Below are 19,206 nucleotides of genomic sequence, written 5' to 3' on the forward strand. Positions count from 1 at the left end.
TTTATTCTCTTTATAAAAATGTCTTCTTCCCATACATTTATATATTTGATATAGATACGAAAGGAGACATTTGACCCAAATTTTAGAGTTCATCAAAGTTCAGGGCCATAAGGTTCCAGGGAGAAAGAATTAAAAAAGGGTAATAAGAATATGAAGTGTTCTATAAATAGTTTGATTTGTATAAAATATAATAAATTACAGATATTTTCCTTATAAGATTGTCATTGGGATCAAAAGAGGCAAGTGCCATGCATGTTAAAATAACGCGTGCATGCTAAGTCACTTCAGTCACGTCCAGCTCTTTTCACTCCTATGGACTGTAGCCCTCCAGGCTCCTCTGTCCATGGGATTCTCCCAGGCAAGAATACTGAAGTGGGTTGCCATGCCCTTCTCCAGGGGATCTTCCCAACCCAGGGATCAAACCTGAGTCTTACATCTCCTGCATTGGCAGGTGAGTTATTTACCACTAGCATCACCTGGGAAGCCCATGTTAAAATAGTATCTAATATTAATTAGCACTGCATACTTTACATTTGTTTGACCACTTAATTATGTATCACAATGTTGGTTCCCCTAGTACATTATTCTTACTGGGAATTACCCTCAGTTCTAGACTTCCTGCTCTACATTTGGCCTTCTGTTCAGAAAATGGTCTGTGATGACTCCAGATCTGGTTAAACATAAGGAATAAGTCTTCAGAAAGAAGTCAGAATAGGAGCAATGGCCTCCTTATCCTGGTCTTATATGTATTGACAGCTGCTTCCATAATAGACCTGCTGGAAGGGAAATCTGAAAATGATTTCGGACTTCTAGTTGACAATCCTACTGGGCCCAAGATCCAAATTCAGAAAGAGTGGGTGGCCTAAATCCACTGTCTGATTAAATATTAATTTTGTTGTCTCAGTTTGGACCAGGGATAAATATTTGAACAGGCAGCTTCATATCATTTAGCTAAGGCCTTGACGGAGTGAGCAGTGACCAGAGCCCAAGCCTCAGACACACAGCTAGGCATTTCAGAAAGAAATCTGAGAGACGCCCATCCCACAGAGGAAAGGCTCTGTCCTGAGAATGGCTGGTAGGAGACGGACGGACGTTGTGGGAGGGGGGTCAAGTATTTGTAAGCGGATGGATGGAGTGTATCATTTTGTTAATAGAGGTGAATATTCTAGTGCCAAAAATGGGTTTTCTGAAATTATTTCTCTGGAAGACAGAAACATGACATAAACATAGAGTGAAGATATCCAAATCAAGGTGCTTCTTGTCTCTGGAAGACAGAAACATGACATAAACATAGAGTGAATATATCCAAATCAAGGTGCTTCTTGGGGGTTGCTGTGCTATAAGACTTAGCTGAACGAGAAAGGTGAAAGCCAGGAGCAGAGGGTTTGGAGAAACGAGAGGGCAGGGCCGTCAGCTAACAATTAACTAATTAAAAGTACATAGCTGAGAACGCTGATTCTTAATTCAGAATGCTTAATTCAGAATAAGAATCGTGCCTCAGACTGTAACTGGGGTTTCCCAGGTGGCTCAGTTGTAAAGAATCCACCTGCTAATGCAGGAGATGTGGGTTCGAACCCTAGATCAGGAAGATCCCCTGGAGGAGGAAATGGCAACTGGCTTCAGTATTCTTGCCTGGAAAATGCCATGGACAGAGGAGCCTGGAGAGCTACAGTTCATGGGGTTGCAAAGAGTCAGATTCCACTGGGCGCACGAGCACGCACCCTCAGGTTGTAACTGACTAGCAATCTGGTGGGAAATAAGTAGAATCACCTCTTTGAATCTCAAACCACTAATCTGTAAAATGAAATATAAACTTTCCCTTGTAGGGGTGTAATGAACAGCTAGGTACAGTTCTAGACCACCAGCTTCTTTGCCACAAACATCGTGGTCGCACGCATTTTCACTACAGACATTGTCGCCTCGTAACTAACTGGCCATAAGGCAATTTTGCTCTAAAAGATAAAAATAATGAAAGATAAAAGAGGGTCACTTAGAAGGATATAACAAAACATTTAAGAAAATAATGAAATTTTAAAAACTTAATTGTGAAATACAATTATTTGAATACATTAAAAATGTGCAGATTCATGACAATATCATGCAAATAACTGATTTTACTTTGTAGATTGTACTTAAGCACTTATCTTTTTTTTTTTTTCTTTTGCTTATGGAGTTCTCTCTTCATTCAGCATTGCACTTATTTGCTAAAACTTCCTCCTTCAGTTTTCAAATACTAGGATTCATATTTGTAACTGAGCTCTGTATTGCATTGTGAAATCCTCTACAGGATTGTTGCTCTCTTAACATTGTGTCACATGTCCAGTGACAGATGTTCCAAAGTTCCATGGGAAATACTGGTTCAACTTTTTGCCTTCAAATCACCCAAGGATTTGCAAACTGATATGTTGTTATTTTCTAGGATGATATGCAGTCTGACTTTGTACTATCTTATTTCACACCTGTAGTAAGTTTTATCCACTTATTTTCTATCATGTCTTTATATGTAGCTATTATCATCCACTGTTTTAAGATCACCACGCCTACTCATCACTATCAGGACCATTATGAGGACTAAGATTTATGTAACATAAAAATGGGAGTACTGCATCCATGGAGAAATAAAACCAAACAACGGTCAGCCAGTTGAAACTGAAATCTCAGCCAGTTATTTTTTCTTTTATGGCAAAATTGCCTTATGTCAAATTAATTATGTAGCAAAAATGATTGTGGTGAAAATGCTTGGGGCAAAGATGCTTATGGCAAAAATAGCAGGCGTGTGATGACTTCTTACTGATATGATGTTTCTAGCCCAATGTCTTTTCCATAATAAGCATTCAATATGTAGTAGGTTGGGGCTTCCCTCTTAGTTGGTAAAGAATCTGCCTGCAATGGAGGAGACCTGGGTTCAATACCTGGGTCAGAAAGATCCCCTGGAGAAGGAAATGGCAACTCACTCCAGTATTCTTGCCTGGAGAATCCCATGGACAGAGGAGCCTGGCGGGCTACAATCCAGGGGGTCGTAAGAGTCAGAAACAACTTAGCGACTAGAGAGAGAGAGAGAGAGAGAGAGAGAGAGATGCATTAGGTTCTCATAAGAATAAAGGATTTTGTATTTAAGAATTGTGTTTGAGTGCTTTCTGTGTTCTATCAGTTCAAAGACAGATGAAGAAAAAATGTTGACCTTTCAGGATTCAGAAACAGTTTTAGCTGAGTAATTATTGCTGTATATGAATGATAAGGAAATTTCAGGGAGTAACTTGCTCAGTTTACTAGTAAGGGCAAAGTTGTTATTTGAGTCCATGTGTTTAGTTCTAGACATGATACCTTTCCTGGGCCAGGTTGCAACTCTACCTGTCTACCCTTCATATATAAATAAAACAAAATAAAAAGCAGAAAAAAAGAAAAAACCCTTCTCTTTGTTTCTTTAATCAAGATCTCCGGATATTGGTCAGCATCATCCTAATGGCAAATGCTGTCCTGGAGAAAGGAGGGTGTACCGGACCTCCGGGGCCGCCAGGACACCCAGGACTTCCAGGTATAAGAGGGCCTCCAGGTATAAGAGGTGAGAAATACATTCTTCTGCTTTTTATTTGCACCTCCTGTTTCATGTTTTTGGTAGGAATGTCATAATCCTCATAAACTCAGGAGCACAAGGCATTGAGGATTAAAAGAATGTGGAGGAAATGGTCAGCTGTAAGGCTGGGTCCCAGGGCAGGGGAACCAGAGCTCAAATCACAGGGAACAAGAGAGACTGGCCTAGTTCTAGAACCAGGGTACTGGGATCCATGCAGTTTAGTCACGGTGGGAACATGTGCTAAGTAGAGTCAGTATCATGAATCAGACTGTCTGATAAGCAGCAAAAAAAAGGGTTTAATAAGTGTAGCGGGGCATCATGTATCGTCAGAACATTGGGTTTCATTGAGCACTTAGAGCCCCAAACCTGCTGCTAAGTCGCTTCAGTCATGTCCAACTCTGTGCAATCCCATAGACGGCAGCCCAGCAGGCTCCACTGTCCCTGGGATTCTCCAGGCAAGGACATTGGAGTGGGTTGCCATTTCCTTCTCCAATGCATGAAAGTGAAAAGTGAAAGTGAAGTCGCTCAGTCGTGTCCGACTCTTAGCGACCCCATGGACTGCAGCCTACCAGGCTCCTCCATCCATGGGATTTTCCAGGCAAGAGTATTGGAGTGGGGTGCCATTGCCTTCTCCGAGAGCCCCAAACCTAGTTCTTATGAAAAGGATGATGCCCAGGGAGCACCTGAGTACAAAGCAAGATTCTTCCCAGATTCTGTCCTGGTTACCAGGACTTCTTTGTAGCCAATGAGACCAGACCAAGAGGGGCTCTCAGGAAAGACCACAGTTGTGTGTCATCTCTTATGGAGCCATTATCATGGGTCTTAAGGGTTAGATTTGGTAATCGAAAGGCTGTCTGGTCCCCAGACTTAGACACCCAGGCCTTTTTATCGTCTTCAGTAAGATTAGAATCATTAGCAAGAATTTTCCTTCCCAAGGTTGGGACGATCCCCTGCAGAAGGAAAATTTCTGCTGGGAAGATCCTCTGGAGAAGGAAAATTCTTGCTAATGATCAAACCCGGGTCTCCTGCATTGCAGGTAGATTCTTTACTGACTGAGCCACCAGTGAAGCTCTTAGCAAGAATTAGTCCCACCCAAATCAGGATGAAATAATATATAGGAAAAGGTTCTTTACTGACTGAGCCACCAGGGAAGCTCTAGCAAGAATTAGTCCCACCCAAATCGGGATGAAATAATATATAGGAAATAATACGTAGGCACCACGCATAGGTACTGTAAATACCTTACGCGCATTGTCTCTTTACAACTTCACAATAATCACATGAGATGTCAACAATAATATTTTCAGATGAGGAAATACAGCCCAGAAAGATTGATTAACTTTAGTAAGATTACACAGCTGGTCAGTTTCAGAGATGTGACTTGAAACCATTTAATCATACAGCAAAGATCAATCTCTTAACCATGATATTATTTAAAAAAAAAAAAAGTGGTGGTTTCACACATTGACTGGGTATCATCTTTTTATTGGATTCTATGACCTTCTTACTGTGTCTTGTCCGTTTGTCCAAGGAATACCAGGTTTCCCAGGTCCACCGGGAATTCCAGGACCAAGTGTAAAATGCCCGTGCCACAGAAGGTCCGCCTTCACTGTGAAGCTCAGTGGCCAGCTGCCTTCCCCTTCGAAGCCTGTGCCCTTCACAGAGGTCCTGTACAATGCCCAGAAAGACTTACAGGAGGACACTGGGGTCTTCACATGCAGGGTGCCAGGAAATTACCATTTCCTCTTCGATGTGGATCTCCATCACTGCAAGGTGACTGTTCAGCTGATGAGGGACAAAAGTTCTGTCTTAGAAAAGCATCAGGTCTCCACCAAAGAGCCCAGGAGTCTCTCTGGCATGTTGACCCTGCTGCTGCACGAAGGCGAGAAGGTGTGGCTGGAAGCAAAAGTGGAAACCGAGAAGCCAGAGCAAGCCCAAGTTACAATTTATTTCTCTGGTTTCCTGACATAGTTCTGGCCTCTTTCTGTAGCAAAAGCAAATCCCTTATGATTCTGCTGTCAAAAGCAAACAAATAAATATGCACTATATCTTGGCCTCTTGTGCTTTCCTTTCCTTAGCATTTTGGAATTTTGGTGAATAGATTCTCTGTTCATATGAGAGAACTGGTAGGTTTGGTCACAGTAGAACTGGACCTTAGAATTCTACTTCAGAAATCATGACATTATTTCACTTAAATCACTCTTCTGATAGCTTTCAGGGCCAAGCTGCCTCCCTGTCCCCAGATCCCCATTACTGGATGGACACCCTCTTATCCAAGAGAAATAGGCTCACGGTGCCTCCCATTCCCCAATCTACTTCTCCACCTAAGTGACAAGTTTCACCACGTGCGCCTCCTCATCTCTCTAATTCTTCCCTGTCTGTCACTCACACCATGAATCTGGTCAAGTCATTTTTATGGTTAAAGAAGGTTGAAGAAAAACACACTGCCATCATCCTTCTTATGATAATGATAAGATTTAGTCTCATTCTGTAACAACAAAAACTTGGGGAAATTTATATGATTTAAGCTAACACTAATTGATGAAACGGGGAAAAGAACTTAACTCAATAGAAGTTTATTTCTCACTTATTAAAATTCCAATATTGGTATTCCTGGCTGGAGGGTGAATCTCTCCTGAACAGTGATTCTGGGATTCAGACTCCTTCCGTCCTTTATGGCTCTGCTATCTTTGACATGTGGCTTACGAGCTTCCATTATTCTTACATCAAGAAAATCAAAGTGGAAAGATCCTGGAGAGTCCTGTGGGAGATGTTTTTTTAACTGGGGAATGCCAAGGGATGGGTCACAAAAGTTTTGCTTGCATGCCATTGACAAAAATTCAGTCATTGATTATCCCTAACTTTACCTCCTTCAGAAGTGTGGAATTTTGGTAAATAGATCCTAAACACTTAAAAATCACTCTTCTCATAAAGTCACAGATGTAGAAAACAAACTTATAAAGTGGGGGAAGAGAGGGTGGAATGAATTGGGAGAGTGGGACTCACATATATAGATTACTATGTGATAGAAGCAAGGTCCGATGCTATAAAGAGCAATATTGCATAGGAACCTGGAATGTCAGGTCCATGAATCAAGGCAAATTGGAAGTGGTCAAACAAGAGATGGCAAGAGTGAATGTCAATATTCTAGGCATCAATGAACTGAAATGGACTGGAATGGGTGAATTTAACTCAGATGACCATTATATCTACTACTGCGGGCAGGAATCCCTTAGAAGAAATGGAGTAGCCATCATGGTCAACAAAAGAGTCCGAAATGCAGTACTTGGATGCAATCTCAAAAACGACAGAATGATCTCTGTTCGTTTCCAAGGCAAACCATTCAATATCACAGTAATCCAAGTCTATGCCCCAACCAGTAATGCTGAAGAAGCTGAAGTTGAACGGTTCTATGAAGACCTACAAGACCTTTTAGAACTAACACCCAAAAAAGATGTCCTTTTCATTATAGGGGACTGGAATGCAAAAGTAGGAAGTCAAGAAACACCTGGAGTAACAGGCAAATTTGGCCTTGGAATACGGAATGAAGCAGGGCAAAGACTAATAGAGTTTTGCCAAGAGAATGCACTGGTCATAACAAACACCCTCTTCCAACAACACAAGAGAAGACTCTATACATGGACATCACCAGATGGTCAACACCGAAATCAAATTGATTATGTTCTTTGCAGCCAAAGATGGAGAAGCTCTATACAGTCAGCAAAAACAAGACCAGGAGCTGACAGTGGCTCAGACCATGAATTCCTTATTGCCAAATTCAGACTTAAATTGAAGAAAGTAGGGGAAACCACTAGACCATTCAGGTATGACCTAAATCAAATCCCTAATGATTATACAGAAGAAGTGAGAAATAGATTTAAGGGCCTAGATCTGATAGATAGAATGCCTGATGAACTATGGAATGAGGTTTGTGACATTGTACAGGAGACAGGGATCAAGACCATCTCCATGGAAAAGAAATGCAAAAAAGCAAAATGGCTGTCTGGGGAGGCCTTACAAATAGCTGTGGAAAGAAGAGAAGCGAAAAGCAAAGGAGAAAAGGAAAGATATAAGCATCTGAATGCAGAGTTCCAAAGAAGAGCAAGAAGAGACAAGAAAGCCTTCTTCAGCAATCAATGCAAAGGAATAGAGGAAAACAACAGAATGGGAAAGACTAGGGATCTCTTCAAGAAAATCAGAGATACCAAAGAAACATTTCATGCAAAGATGGGCTTGATAAAGGACAGAAATGGTATGGACCTAACAGAAGCAGAAGATATTAAAAAGAGATGGCAAGAATACACAGAAGAACTGTACAAAAAAGATCTTCATGACCCAGATAATCACGATGGTATGATCACTCACCTAGAGCCAGACCTCCTGGAATGTGAAGTCAAGTGGGCCTTAGAAAGCATCACTACGAACAAAGCTAGTGGAGGTGATGGAATTCCTATTGAGCTATTCCAAATCCTGAAAGATGATGCTGTGAAAGTGCTGCACTCAATATGCCAGCAAGGTGGGAAAACTCAGCAGTGGCCGCAGGACTGGAAAAGGTCAGTTTTCATTCCAATCCCAAAGAAAGGCAATGCCAAAGAATGCTCAAACTACCGCACAATTGCACTCATCTCACACGCTAGTAAAGTAATGCTCCAAATCCTCCAAGCCAGGCTTCAGCAATATGTGAACCGTGAACTTCCTGATGTTCAAGCTGGTTTTAGAAAAGGCAGAGGAACCAGAGATCAAATTGCCAACATCTGCTGGATCATGGAAAATGCAAGAGAGTTCCAGAAATGCATCTATTTCTGCTTTATTGACTATGCCAAAGCCTTTGACTGTGTGGATCACAAGAAACTGTGGAAAATTCTGAAAGAGATGGGACTACCAGACCACCTGATCTGCCTCTTGAGAAATTTGTATGCAGGTCAGGAAGCAACAGTTAGAACTGGACATGGAACAACAGACTGGTTCCAAATAGGAAAAGGAGTACGTCAAGGCTGTATATTGTCACCCTGTGTATTTAACTTATATGCAGAGTACATCATGAGAAATGCTGGGCTGGAAGAAACACAAGCTGGAATCAAGATTGCCAGGAGAAATACTACTAACCTCAGATATGCAGATGACACCACCCTTATAGCAGAATGTGAAGAGGAACTAAAAAGCCTCTTGATGAAAGTGAAAGTGGAGAGTGAAAAAGTTGGCTTAAAGCTCAACATTCAGAAAACGAAGATCATGGCACCCGGTCCCATCACTTCATGGGAAATAGATGGGGAAACAGTGGAAACAGTGTCAGACTTTATTTTGGGGGGCTCCCAAATCACTGCAGATGGTGACTGCAGCCATGAAGTTAAAAGACGCTTACTCCTTGGAAGGAAAGTTATGACCAACCTAGATAGCATATTCAAAAGCAGAGACATTACTTTGCCAACAAAGGTTCGTCTAGTAAAGGCTATGGTTTTTCCTGTGGTCATGTATGGATGTGAGAGCTGGACTGTGAAGAAGGCTGAGCGCTGAAGAATTAATGCTTTTGAAGTGTGATGTTGGAGAAGACTCTTGAGAGTCCCTTGGACTGCAAGGAGATCCAACCAGTCCATTCTGAAGGAGATCAGCCCTGGGGTTTTTGAAAGGAATGATGCTAAAGCTGAAACTCCAGTACTTTGGCCACCTCATGTGAAGACTTGACTCATTGGAAAAGACTCTGATGCTGGGAGGGATTGGGGGCAGGAGGAGAAGGGGACGACAGAGGATGAGATGGCTGGATGGCATCACTGACTCGATGGACGTGAGTCTGCGTGAACTCCGGGAGTTGGTGATGGACAGGGAGGCCTGGAGTGCTGCGATTCATGGGGTCGCAGAGTCAGACACGACTGAGCGACTGATCTGATCTGATCTGATCTCTGAATGTGAATCTGCTGTATAGCATAGGGAACTGTGTTCAGTGCTCTGTGGTGGCCTAAATGGAAAGGATATCTAAGAAAGAGGAGACATATTATGTATACATACGACTGACTCACTTTGCTGTACAGCAGAAGCTAATACAACATTGTAAAGCAAGTACACTCCAATAAACATTTTTTAAAACTCCCTCTTCTCATAGCTACCCAGGTCATCTTTCTTCTTGTCCCTAAATCCACATCACTGCCTGGAAGAATCCTTTATCATAGTTACAAATTAAATGAGAAAATTACATAGCCATTTAAAAGGACAATAAAAGCACTTGGTGTTTTAAAAAAATCAGAACTTCTTAAAAATTTAAAAATCTGTTAGGAAATAAAAAAAGAATAAAAGAGAATTTTCTTTTTTAATTTTAAATTTATTTATTTTTAATTGAAGGATAATTGCTTTACAGACTAGTGTTGGTTTCTGCCAAACATCAACAGGAATCAGCCATAGGGGTACATTTGTCCCCTCCCTCTTGAACCTTCCTCCCATCTACCTCCCCATCCCACTCAAGAATTCTCTTAATCTGATAGTGACTACTGAAAAGTTATACACAGAGCCTCTCACCCTGGAATGTGAGCTTGCAGACTGAGACCTAAAAGTAATATGTCCACAATCACTTCTACTCAGTACTGTACCAGAGATTTTCACCCATGGCATAAGCAGGAAAAAATATAAAGTTAGAAAAGAATCAAAGTTTATTATATTACCAGTGTATGAATTCAAGCAGAAGAAAAAAAACCACTTATGTGTAATTAAATTAATGAAAATTAACAAACATTTTGGATATAATTTAACTAAAAAAATCAATCGTGCTTTCTATAGCAGAATCAATTAATGAGAATATAAAATGAAACCATGCAATTTAACTAGCAACAAAAATAGCAAATATAGGTAACCTGGGCTGGGGAAGAGGGAACCAAGCTCACCGAGTGAGCCGGCAGAAAAGAGCAAGAAGGGGTTGATTCAACTGCATCTCCCATTGTTTGGCGGTTCCCACAGCCATCTCTGCTCTGCCTCCGACAGGCCTGTGGGTACTGACAGCTGGGAGGAAGGCTCAGAGTAACGGAGGGCACTGTATCTTTTATTTTTTAAAGCAAATGTATCTAGGATGAGACCTAACAGAGTTGTGAAACGATTACGGAGAATAGTACACATTTTTACTGAAAGATTTTAAATAAGATAGAGAGAAACCCTGTTCAGGGATTGTAAGACTTAACATACATGCATTTTTCCTCCAAACTGGCTGATAGCATTCATCGATGGATTTCTAGTCAGATAAAGAAAGATGTTATGGGGGAGTGTTTTGTACAGATATGCCTAGAGTGTATCCTTAAAGAACTGGCAGGCATATTGAACAGCAGCTAAGCGTGTTGGCAGTAGCATAGTAACAACTCCGATGCACCTTGACAGTAGCGTAGAAACAGGATTCCCGGAGCACACAGGGCATGGAGTGCTATACAATGAAATTAAATGAGCATTGCCCACATATGTTACACGTACTGTGAAGCGAAAGCACTATCGATTTAAAGGATTCTTACAGTAATATCCCATGTTTATAAATTTAAAAAACATGCAAGCCGGGAGCTCCCTGGTGGCCAACTGATTAGGATTCTGGGTTTAATCCCCGATTGGGGGAACTGAGATCCCATAAAAAAAACAGAAACAAAAACAACAAAAAAGCACGTACTAAAATTAATAAACATTAAAAAAAAAACATGCAAACCTAGACTACATTAAAACTTTTTAAAATTAGTTTATTTATTTATTTTTGGCTGGGTGGCGTCTTCATCGCTTCGTGTGGGCTTTCTCTACTTGCCTTGAGCAGGGTCTCCTCTTCGTCCTGGGCACAGGCTCTAGGTGTGCAGCTTCAGTACTTCCAGCTCTCGGGCTCTAGAGTGTGGGCTCAGTAGTTGTGGTGCATGGGCTTAGGTGCCCTACAGCATGTAGGATCTTCCTGAACCAAGGATGGAACCCATGCCCCCTGCATTGGCAGGCGGAGTCTTGACCACTGGACCACCAGGGGAGTCCTAAACTACATTTTTAAATGATTGATGTGTATGTATTAAGATGAAGAAAAATTAGCAACAAGTCCTAAAAGGAGCATGGGGTCTTTCAAAAGAATTCTGCCCAGGCAGTTATTTTATAGTTTATCATATTGCTCATTTATGCTTTGCACTTTTCGGTATTCAGGCTTTGTTCACAATTAGGAAATCGTTAGTATGCAGCCACAGTGATTTCACTCTCAATTCAGGACCACTGGTCACAATTAGATCCTTTGCGTTGCTTAGCAACTCCATGCTGTGTCCTTCACTCCCATTTACAATTTCACACCCTCATTCTCTCTAAAGATCTCCAGCACCAACATTCAGCTGATTACCCTGTGTTCTGTTTTTCCTAGAAAAATAAGTAATTAGAAGCAAACTTTTCAAAGTGCTTCCATCTCACTGACTCACAGTTCTGCCCCTCAGCTGAATTTCCTGCCTTCTGTCTTGTTCCTCAGACTGACACCTACTCTGCTACGTAGGAATTCCACTTGTGCACTCGGTCCAGTTTTCTTGAGCTACTTGCAGACATAGTTTTAGGAACTCTCCCCTCTCTCACCTAGTTTTGTTCTCTACTAGATCATTCCTACTGTATGTAAGCACACCAGGTTTCCACATCTTCAAAGAGAAAATTCTCCCTTGACTCCGAAGGCTTCTCCAACTACTGCCTGGTTTATCCTCTTTACACAAAATCTTCTCAAGAAAGTTTCTATGGGCTGAGTTATATATCCATGAAATTATCATGCTGAAGTCCCAAGCCCTAGCACCTCAGAATATTACAGGACTTTTAAGGAGGTGATTTGAGTCATGAGGGGGAATCCTGCCAATTCAATCCTATTATGGATTGGCAATTTGGACACAGGAAGGTGCAGAGGGAAAAAACATGTGAAGACTCAGTAAGAAGGTGGCCGTCTACAAGTCAAGGAGAAAGGCCTCAGAGAAAGCCAGCCCTACCAACACCTTGATCTCAAATATCCAGCCTCCAGAACAATGAGAGAAGAAATGTCAGCTCAGTCACCCAGTTCTGTGGTCCTAAAACAGTTGTCTGTACTTCAGTTCCTAATTTCTCTTTCTTTTCAACATACTTCACTCAAGCTTTCTGTACTGTCCCACCAATAGTATTGTTATCAATGTCACGAAAAACCCAGAAATTGGATCCAGATGATCAGTCAACCTTTTACTTGACACACTTGATCCCTGACTTGTTGCTACATTTCTCCCTTGAGGCCTGTGTCACCACACTTGCCTGATTTTCCTCCAACCCCAGAGGTTTCTCTCTCAATCCCCTATATGTTGGCATGTCCTGTTTTTTAGATTTGTTCTTTTCACTTCTTACCTCCTTTCACCCCGGGGGCTTTCCTGGGGGCTCAGTGGTGAAGAATCTGCCTGCCAGTGCAGGAGATGCAAGAGACGTGGGTTCAGTCCCTGGGTCAGGAAGATTCCCTGGAGAAGGAAGTGGTAATCCACTCCAGTATCCTTGCCTGGAGAATCCCATGGACAGAGGAGCCTGGTGGGGTAGAGTCCATGGGGTCACAAAGAATCGGACACAATTTAATAGCTAAGAATTTAATAACAAGAATCCATTCACCCCACATGTGATTTCATCCCATGTTGTGCTTTTAAATAGCTTCTAGATGCTGACAGTTTCAGAAATGTCTCTTTCTAGACCAACCTCCTGGACGTCAAACTCCAGCTGAGATATCAGACAATGCTGAATGGTCAGCACAGTCCCATGAAGGCAGGAAATTCTACAGGAAATACACTTTACTGAAAATGGGCAAAGAACACAACAGAGAAGCCATCACAAATACTACAGAGACATTTGGGAGATTCTGAATATGTCAAGCAGAGATTATGGGATCTCTTTTCTCATCCCAGAAAATGATCGAGTTCCAGAGTGCTGGCTGCTAACTGTGTGATCAGGACAAGATGGCGCAGGAGAGACATTTCATTCAGGGATCTCTAGGGTTTTATGCCTTCCCTGGTAGCTCAGCGTTAAAGAATCCACCTGCAATGCCAGAGCTGCACGAGACACGGGTTCGATCCCTGGGTCAGGAAGATCCCCTGGAGAAGGAAATAGCAACCCACTCCAGTATTCTTGCCTGGGGAATTCCATGGCCAGAGGAGCCTGGCAGGCTATAGTCTATGTGGTCGCAAAGAGTCCAACACGACTGAAGCAACTAGACACGCATGCAGGGCTTTGTACTTTGAGAGTCACCTGGTTCTTCTGGTCATAAGGGTTACATGACTAGCTTCCACGTTTTATCAAGACATGAGTAAGTTGCATATTTATTAAAATAAACCACTCAAGAGCATTAGCTCTAAGGTTTAGAAAATGTCTGACTGGTTACATTTACAAACTTCCTTGAGAAAGGTGAGGAGCAAATGTCAGAGCAACTAACTATTCATCCTTTCTTTATTTAAAAAATAATTTTTAATTGACATATAATTGAATTACAATATTCGTTTCAGGTGTACAGCATAGTGATTCAGTATTTTTACAGATTATCCTGTTAAAAGCTGTTACAACATAGTGGCTATAATTCCCTGTGCTATACAATATATCCTTGTCACTTATCTACTTTATTCATAGGAGTTTCTACCTGTTAATTCCTTACCCCTCATTTGTACCTTCCCTCTCTTCTTTGGTAACCGTGAGTTTGTCTACATTTGTCAGTCTGTTCCTGTTTAGCATATATATTCATTTATATTTAAAATGAACTATTTAATGATTGCATATTTTGCTAAATTGGGCTTTCAGAAAATAAACATCCTAGAAAGAATGATAGAAACTCAAAACTTGTTGAAATATATATTATAAATATTTTGTAAGAATTAACATTATACCATTTACATTTCAAAGCAAACTTCTAGTAGCTTGATGAATTATGCAGAATCATGTAACATTTGTCCAAGGGTCATTGAGAGTTTATTTCTTTTCCTTCAATATTTTCTCATTCTGTTTTTTAGATTGGGTAATTCCCTTGATCTTTAGTTTACTGATCCTTCCCCCTGCCAGCTTCAATCTGCTTTTGACGTAATCTAGTTAATTTTTATTTCAGTATTTTATTTTCCAGCTCTCAAAATTTACTTTTTGAATGTAATTTTTATTTTGCTATTGCAATTCCCTCTCTAAACATGTATTTCCTTTATTTTTGAACACACTTCCCTTATTTAGAAATATATATATTTATGATAGTTACCTTTAAGTTTTTGTTAATTTCAACATCTGGGCCTGGTTGAAGTCAATTTCTATCAACTGTTCTTTTTTCTCCGCTGAAGATGGGCACATGTTTCTCATGTTTCTGTTTCTTGTAATTTTTTTGCTTGAAAACTAGTTATCATAGATAATACGTTGTTGAGACTCTGGGTTTTATTAAGCTGTTCTGAGGATTGTTATTTTCTATATTGTTTCTACTTATTTATAATATATAAATAATATATATTTCCATATATTATATTTCTATATTATTTTCTATATTGTTCTATTAGGCAGTTAACATGTCTGAACTCTAGCTGCAAATATTTACCCTGCTAATATTTCTGCTCTCTTTCTTGGGCTTCTAACTCTTGATTTATTTATTTTTAACCAGCCCTCTGTGGGTTTTCCCCGATGCCTGTGTGATTTGGTGCCAAACATACAAGTAGAATTTAGAGAGATCGGGCTCACCCTGTGGGTATCCTGCTTGGGGGGATGATCTAATTTCCCACTACAGGGCTGGCTGCACCCTCTACCACCTTGAGGCCACAAGGCCTCAGTGTTCTTCTGTCCAAACTGCATTACTGTGAGAGACGTTCAGTTGAAAAGGCGGAAAATCCCGTCTTGTCCTGGGCTGCTGTGTCTTTCAAGAACAGATTTCTTTCTGCCTCTTCCTGCTTTTTCAGGAGGCCCTCTGTTGTCTCATGCATGTAATTCTCAGCCAGTACTTGCTTAGAGTTCATACTCACACCTTGGGTCTAGAGACTCTTCAGCTGCCAACACTTCCTTCCTTTAAATTTCCAGGTGATTTTTCCAGCTCTGAACTCCTCATTCTGGCACCTTAGGTGGGTGGTAAGGCTACAGACTTCCTGTTGTTTTTGGTTATAGGGGATGTGAAGGGTTGGGGAGTGTGCTAGGCCAGAAAGGCACACTGCAAATTCTACCGCTTCTAGGGGAACATTTTTAAGCATATATACTTTGCCATCTACTGTCTTATTTTGTATGCTTTCAGTGTCGTTTCAGTATTTTATCAGGTTATTATAGTACCCGTGGCATAAACGTCAGGCCTTTTACTTTGATTGTTATCCTGACAGTCAATTAAGTGATATACTTACGGGAGCAGACCTGACATAAGATGTTAGATGGAAAAGCTTTACATCACAGCTGTGAAAACAAGCTAAGTGGAATGAAATCTGAGCCTCCCATGTTCTTCAAAGTTGTTGCCATATTTCAGGGCCTTTCTCTTCCTTCACAGTTTTACACTGATTCAGCTCCTCTTATTTTGTTATATACACACCCACTTACTTTTTGGCTAGAAGGCTATCTTTTCAGATCTAAGGATTTTTTTAAAACAGTCTGTGTCCTTGGAAATTAATTAGAGGGCCCCTCAAGACTGATTTCTAAAGAGGAAAGCTTATAAATATTAATATATAATTATATATTCAGTTTATATATATAATTATATATACATAAAATTTTGTATACATATATATTCACACACATTCTGTATGTTTTAGGATCATATATGTGTTCCTGTATGATTGTTGCAATAAGTTAGTTTGTATCTGTGTTATTAAAATCTAAAAGTATAAGGTGCTAACTCTAATATACATAAATAACTACAAATGATATAAAAGTAAGTGCTAGGAAGTTGAGGGTAAAATTGGACTATTTTTTGGCAACATATCTAAAAGTAGGGGTTAGGATTATGTTTAGGGACAAACCTCTGAACTCCTCACGGCTCAGTTCACCTGCGGTTCATCCAAATGGGACGAAAGGGACTTAGAGCATCGGCCGCAGGGAACAGAAAGACAGTCTAAGTGGTCATGCTACTGAAATCATGTCCGTATTTCTTGTGAGACAAATGATGTGTATACTTTCTATTACACTGAAAGTAAACATTTAGCAGAGACGCATGGCCTGGTCAACATTTCCATACTCTAGAACCATGTTAGTGTTTAAACAAAAGGTCATTCATTCCAGATAGTAGAAGCTATGATGTTTTAATCTTTCCTTCTTCTCCCTCCCACCATTGTTAGTGTCAACTACAAACTGGCACTTGCCATAAGGATTAAATCATGTGCTGCTGCAGCTGCTGACCTTCAACAGCCCCTGAAAGGAGTTCAGGGTAGAAAACAGAAATGAGATACTCTGTGCTCAGGGAAAAACTGGCAGAACAGATCTTCAGATAGTTAGATATTTTCCAGAGTCAATTTTTTGAGCCCAATTCTTGTGTCTTCTCATTTCTAGAAAGCACTAAAATCCTTCATGGTGATGACTGTTGTTCGTGACCAGCAAAAGCTTCATGAGACCAGCAGAAACTTTCTGGAAAAACATGTGCTTGATTCCATGTAGCCTCTCTTTACCAGAATCACATATATACTGACCTTCTCCCCGACCCTGACCCCGCCTCTATGGAGCTGAGGTGCTGTCTCCTGGCTGCAGTCCTCATTTTTGCCCCAAATAAAATTTAGCTCGCAACTCTCACATTGTGTATCTTTTAAGTTGACGTTCAGTTCAGTTCAGTTCATTCACTCAGTCGTGTCTGACTCTTTGCAACCCCATGAATCGCAGCATGCCAGGCCTCCCTGTCCATCACCAACTCCTGAAGTTCACTCAGACTCACGTGCATCAAGTCGGTGATGCCATCCAGCCATCTCATCCTCTGTCATCCGCTTATCCTCCTGCCCTCGATCTTTCCCAGCATCAGGGTCTTTTCAAATGAATCAGCTCTTTGCATGAGGTGGCCAAAGTATTGGAGTTTCAGCTTTAGCATCATTCCTTCCAAAGAACACCAGGACTGATCTCCTTTAGAATGGACTGGCTGGATCTCCTTGCAGTCCAAGGGACTCTCAAGAGTCTTCTCCAACACCACAGTTCAAAAGTCGACATTAGTAAGTAGAAATTAGTAGTGAATGTTTCTTTCCCACTCATGGGAAAAGTTATACCCACCTTCAGGCCTTGGCTACACATGTGCGTGTGTGTATGTGGACATGTGTGCACGCACACACACACACACACACATACTCACTGGAAGTCAGAAGTGGCAAGTGTCACTTTTGTGCTTTACATGTTTTTTCATCGGTATATAAAAATGCCTTCTAAAAATGGTGAGAAATTGAGTGGAAAAATTTATATTAAAAGGGTTTTAGATGGATAAAGTGCCTCGCTGATGTTCTTTACCATTAGTAGAGATTTCATATCCAGAAACAACTAAAACGTTTGAAAGAAAGAAAATACACTGTTTCCATCTTCCTTGCAATTTTTCAGAAATAACTAAAAAATATAGGTGAAACAATATGTCTTCTTTCAAAATATTCTTGGATATTATAGAGCACCAGGTAAATTAAGACACAAGCAGGTAAATCTATTTTATTGAGAGTGAAGGGCTTGGAGCATAGTAAGTACTCAATATATATAAATTTTCTTATATATAAATATATATAAATTTTATAAATAATTATAAAATTTTTATAAAAAATTATATACATTTATATACGTATATATAAATTTTCTTCTTGTTCTCTTTGCTGCTGTTGCTGCTGCTAAGTCGCTTCAGTCGTGTCCGACTCTGTGTGACTCCATAGACGGCAGCCCACCAGGCTCCCCCATCGTTCTCCCTATCACTCTGTAAATATCTGTCTACTGAATAAATGCATGAATGGTTTGAGTGAGTGTAGACTAAATCACACTACAAGTTATGATTGGAACAAAGTCAGTTTTTAGTAACAACAAAATAAGAAATCTGATTATAGCAAGTTAAACTTACCGTGTGCTAACAACTGTGCTGTTTCTCTGCTCTCATTGTTTCAAAAACTACTGAGCACCTAAAATGTGCTAGACACATGCGGGATTTTGAATTACAATAAAGACCAAAATAAAAGCTAGTTTTTGATATCATGAAACTCACAGTTTAGCAGAGGAGAGACACATTAGTCTGAGAATTTTTTAAATGTAAGAATAAAGTGATGGCTGTTATTACAAAGTAAGAAAATCATAATGTAAGAATGCATAAAAGGGGCCAGTTAGTTTATTATCAGTTCCTTTCTCAAGAAGCTATTTCTGAATTCTGACTGAGCACAAAAGATGTTGGTGGTTATGGAGATAAGTGACCTAGGCAGAGGGTTGAACAGTGCAAATGCCCTGTGGCAGTGTGGTCCAATGACCATACATTAACTAAAACTTCAGCGTAGCTGGAAACCAGTCACTAAGGAAAACTGTAGTAGGAAGAAAATATGGAGAGGTGTAAAGTAAATCATATTAATAATTTATTTTTTTATTGAGGTATCATTGACAAAATGAAGTTATTTCCAGATGCACAACAAAATGATTCAATATTTGCATATATATTGTGAAATGATCACCATAGTAAGTCTACATAACATCTGTTATCATACATAGCTACAGAATTTGTTTTCTTATGACAAGAACTTTTAAGATTTACTTTC

The 19,206-nt window shown here is 40.3% G+C and overlaps 1 protein-coding gene across 1 annotated transcript; it reads left to right on the forward strand.

Annotated features, from left to right (window-relative positions):
• The first annotated feature begins 1,068 nt into the window (after nt 1-1,068).
• LOC129644010 (protein HP-20 homolog) lies at nt 1,069-5,545 on the forward strand. The gene is made up of 3 exons (XM_055569322.1): nt 1,069-1,075; nt 3,434-3,562; nt 5,106-5,545. The coding sequence occupies exons 1-3, from the start codon at nt 1,069-1,071 to the stop codon at nt 5,543-5,545; spliced, it is 576 nt and encodes a 191-aa protein (XP_055425297.1).
• Nucleotides 5,546-19,206: the final 13,661 nt, after the last annotated feature.

The sequence above is a fragment of the Bubalus kerabau genome, chromosome 1 (genome assembly GCF_029407905.1).
Source record: "Bubalus kerabau isolate K-KA32 ecotype Philippines breed swamp buffalo chromosome 1, PCC_UOA_SB_1v2, whole genome shotgun sequence".
In the NCBI taxonomy this organism is placed as follows: domain Eukaryota; kingdom Metazoa; phylum Chordata; class Mammalia; order Artiodactyla; family Bovidae; genus Bubalus; species Bubalus kerabau.

Bases quoted from the DNA above. Each gene is read 5' to 3' on its own strand.
- LOC129644010 (XM_055569322.1), top strand. The intron at 3,563-5,105 runs GTGAGAAATACA...CGTTTGTCCAAG, and splicing joins AGGGCCTCCAGGTATAAGAG to GAATACCAGGTTTCCCAGGT.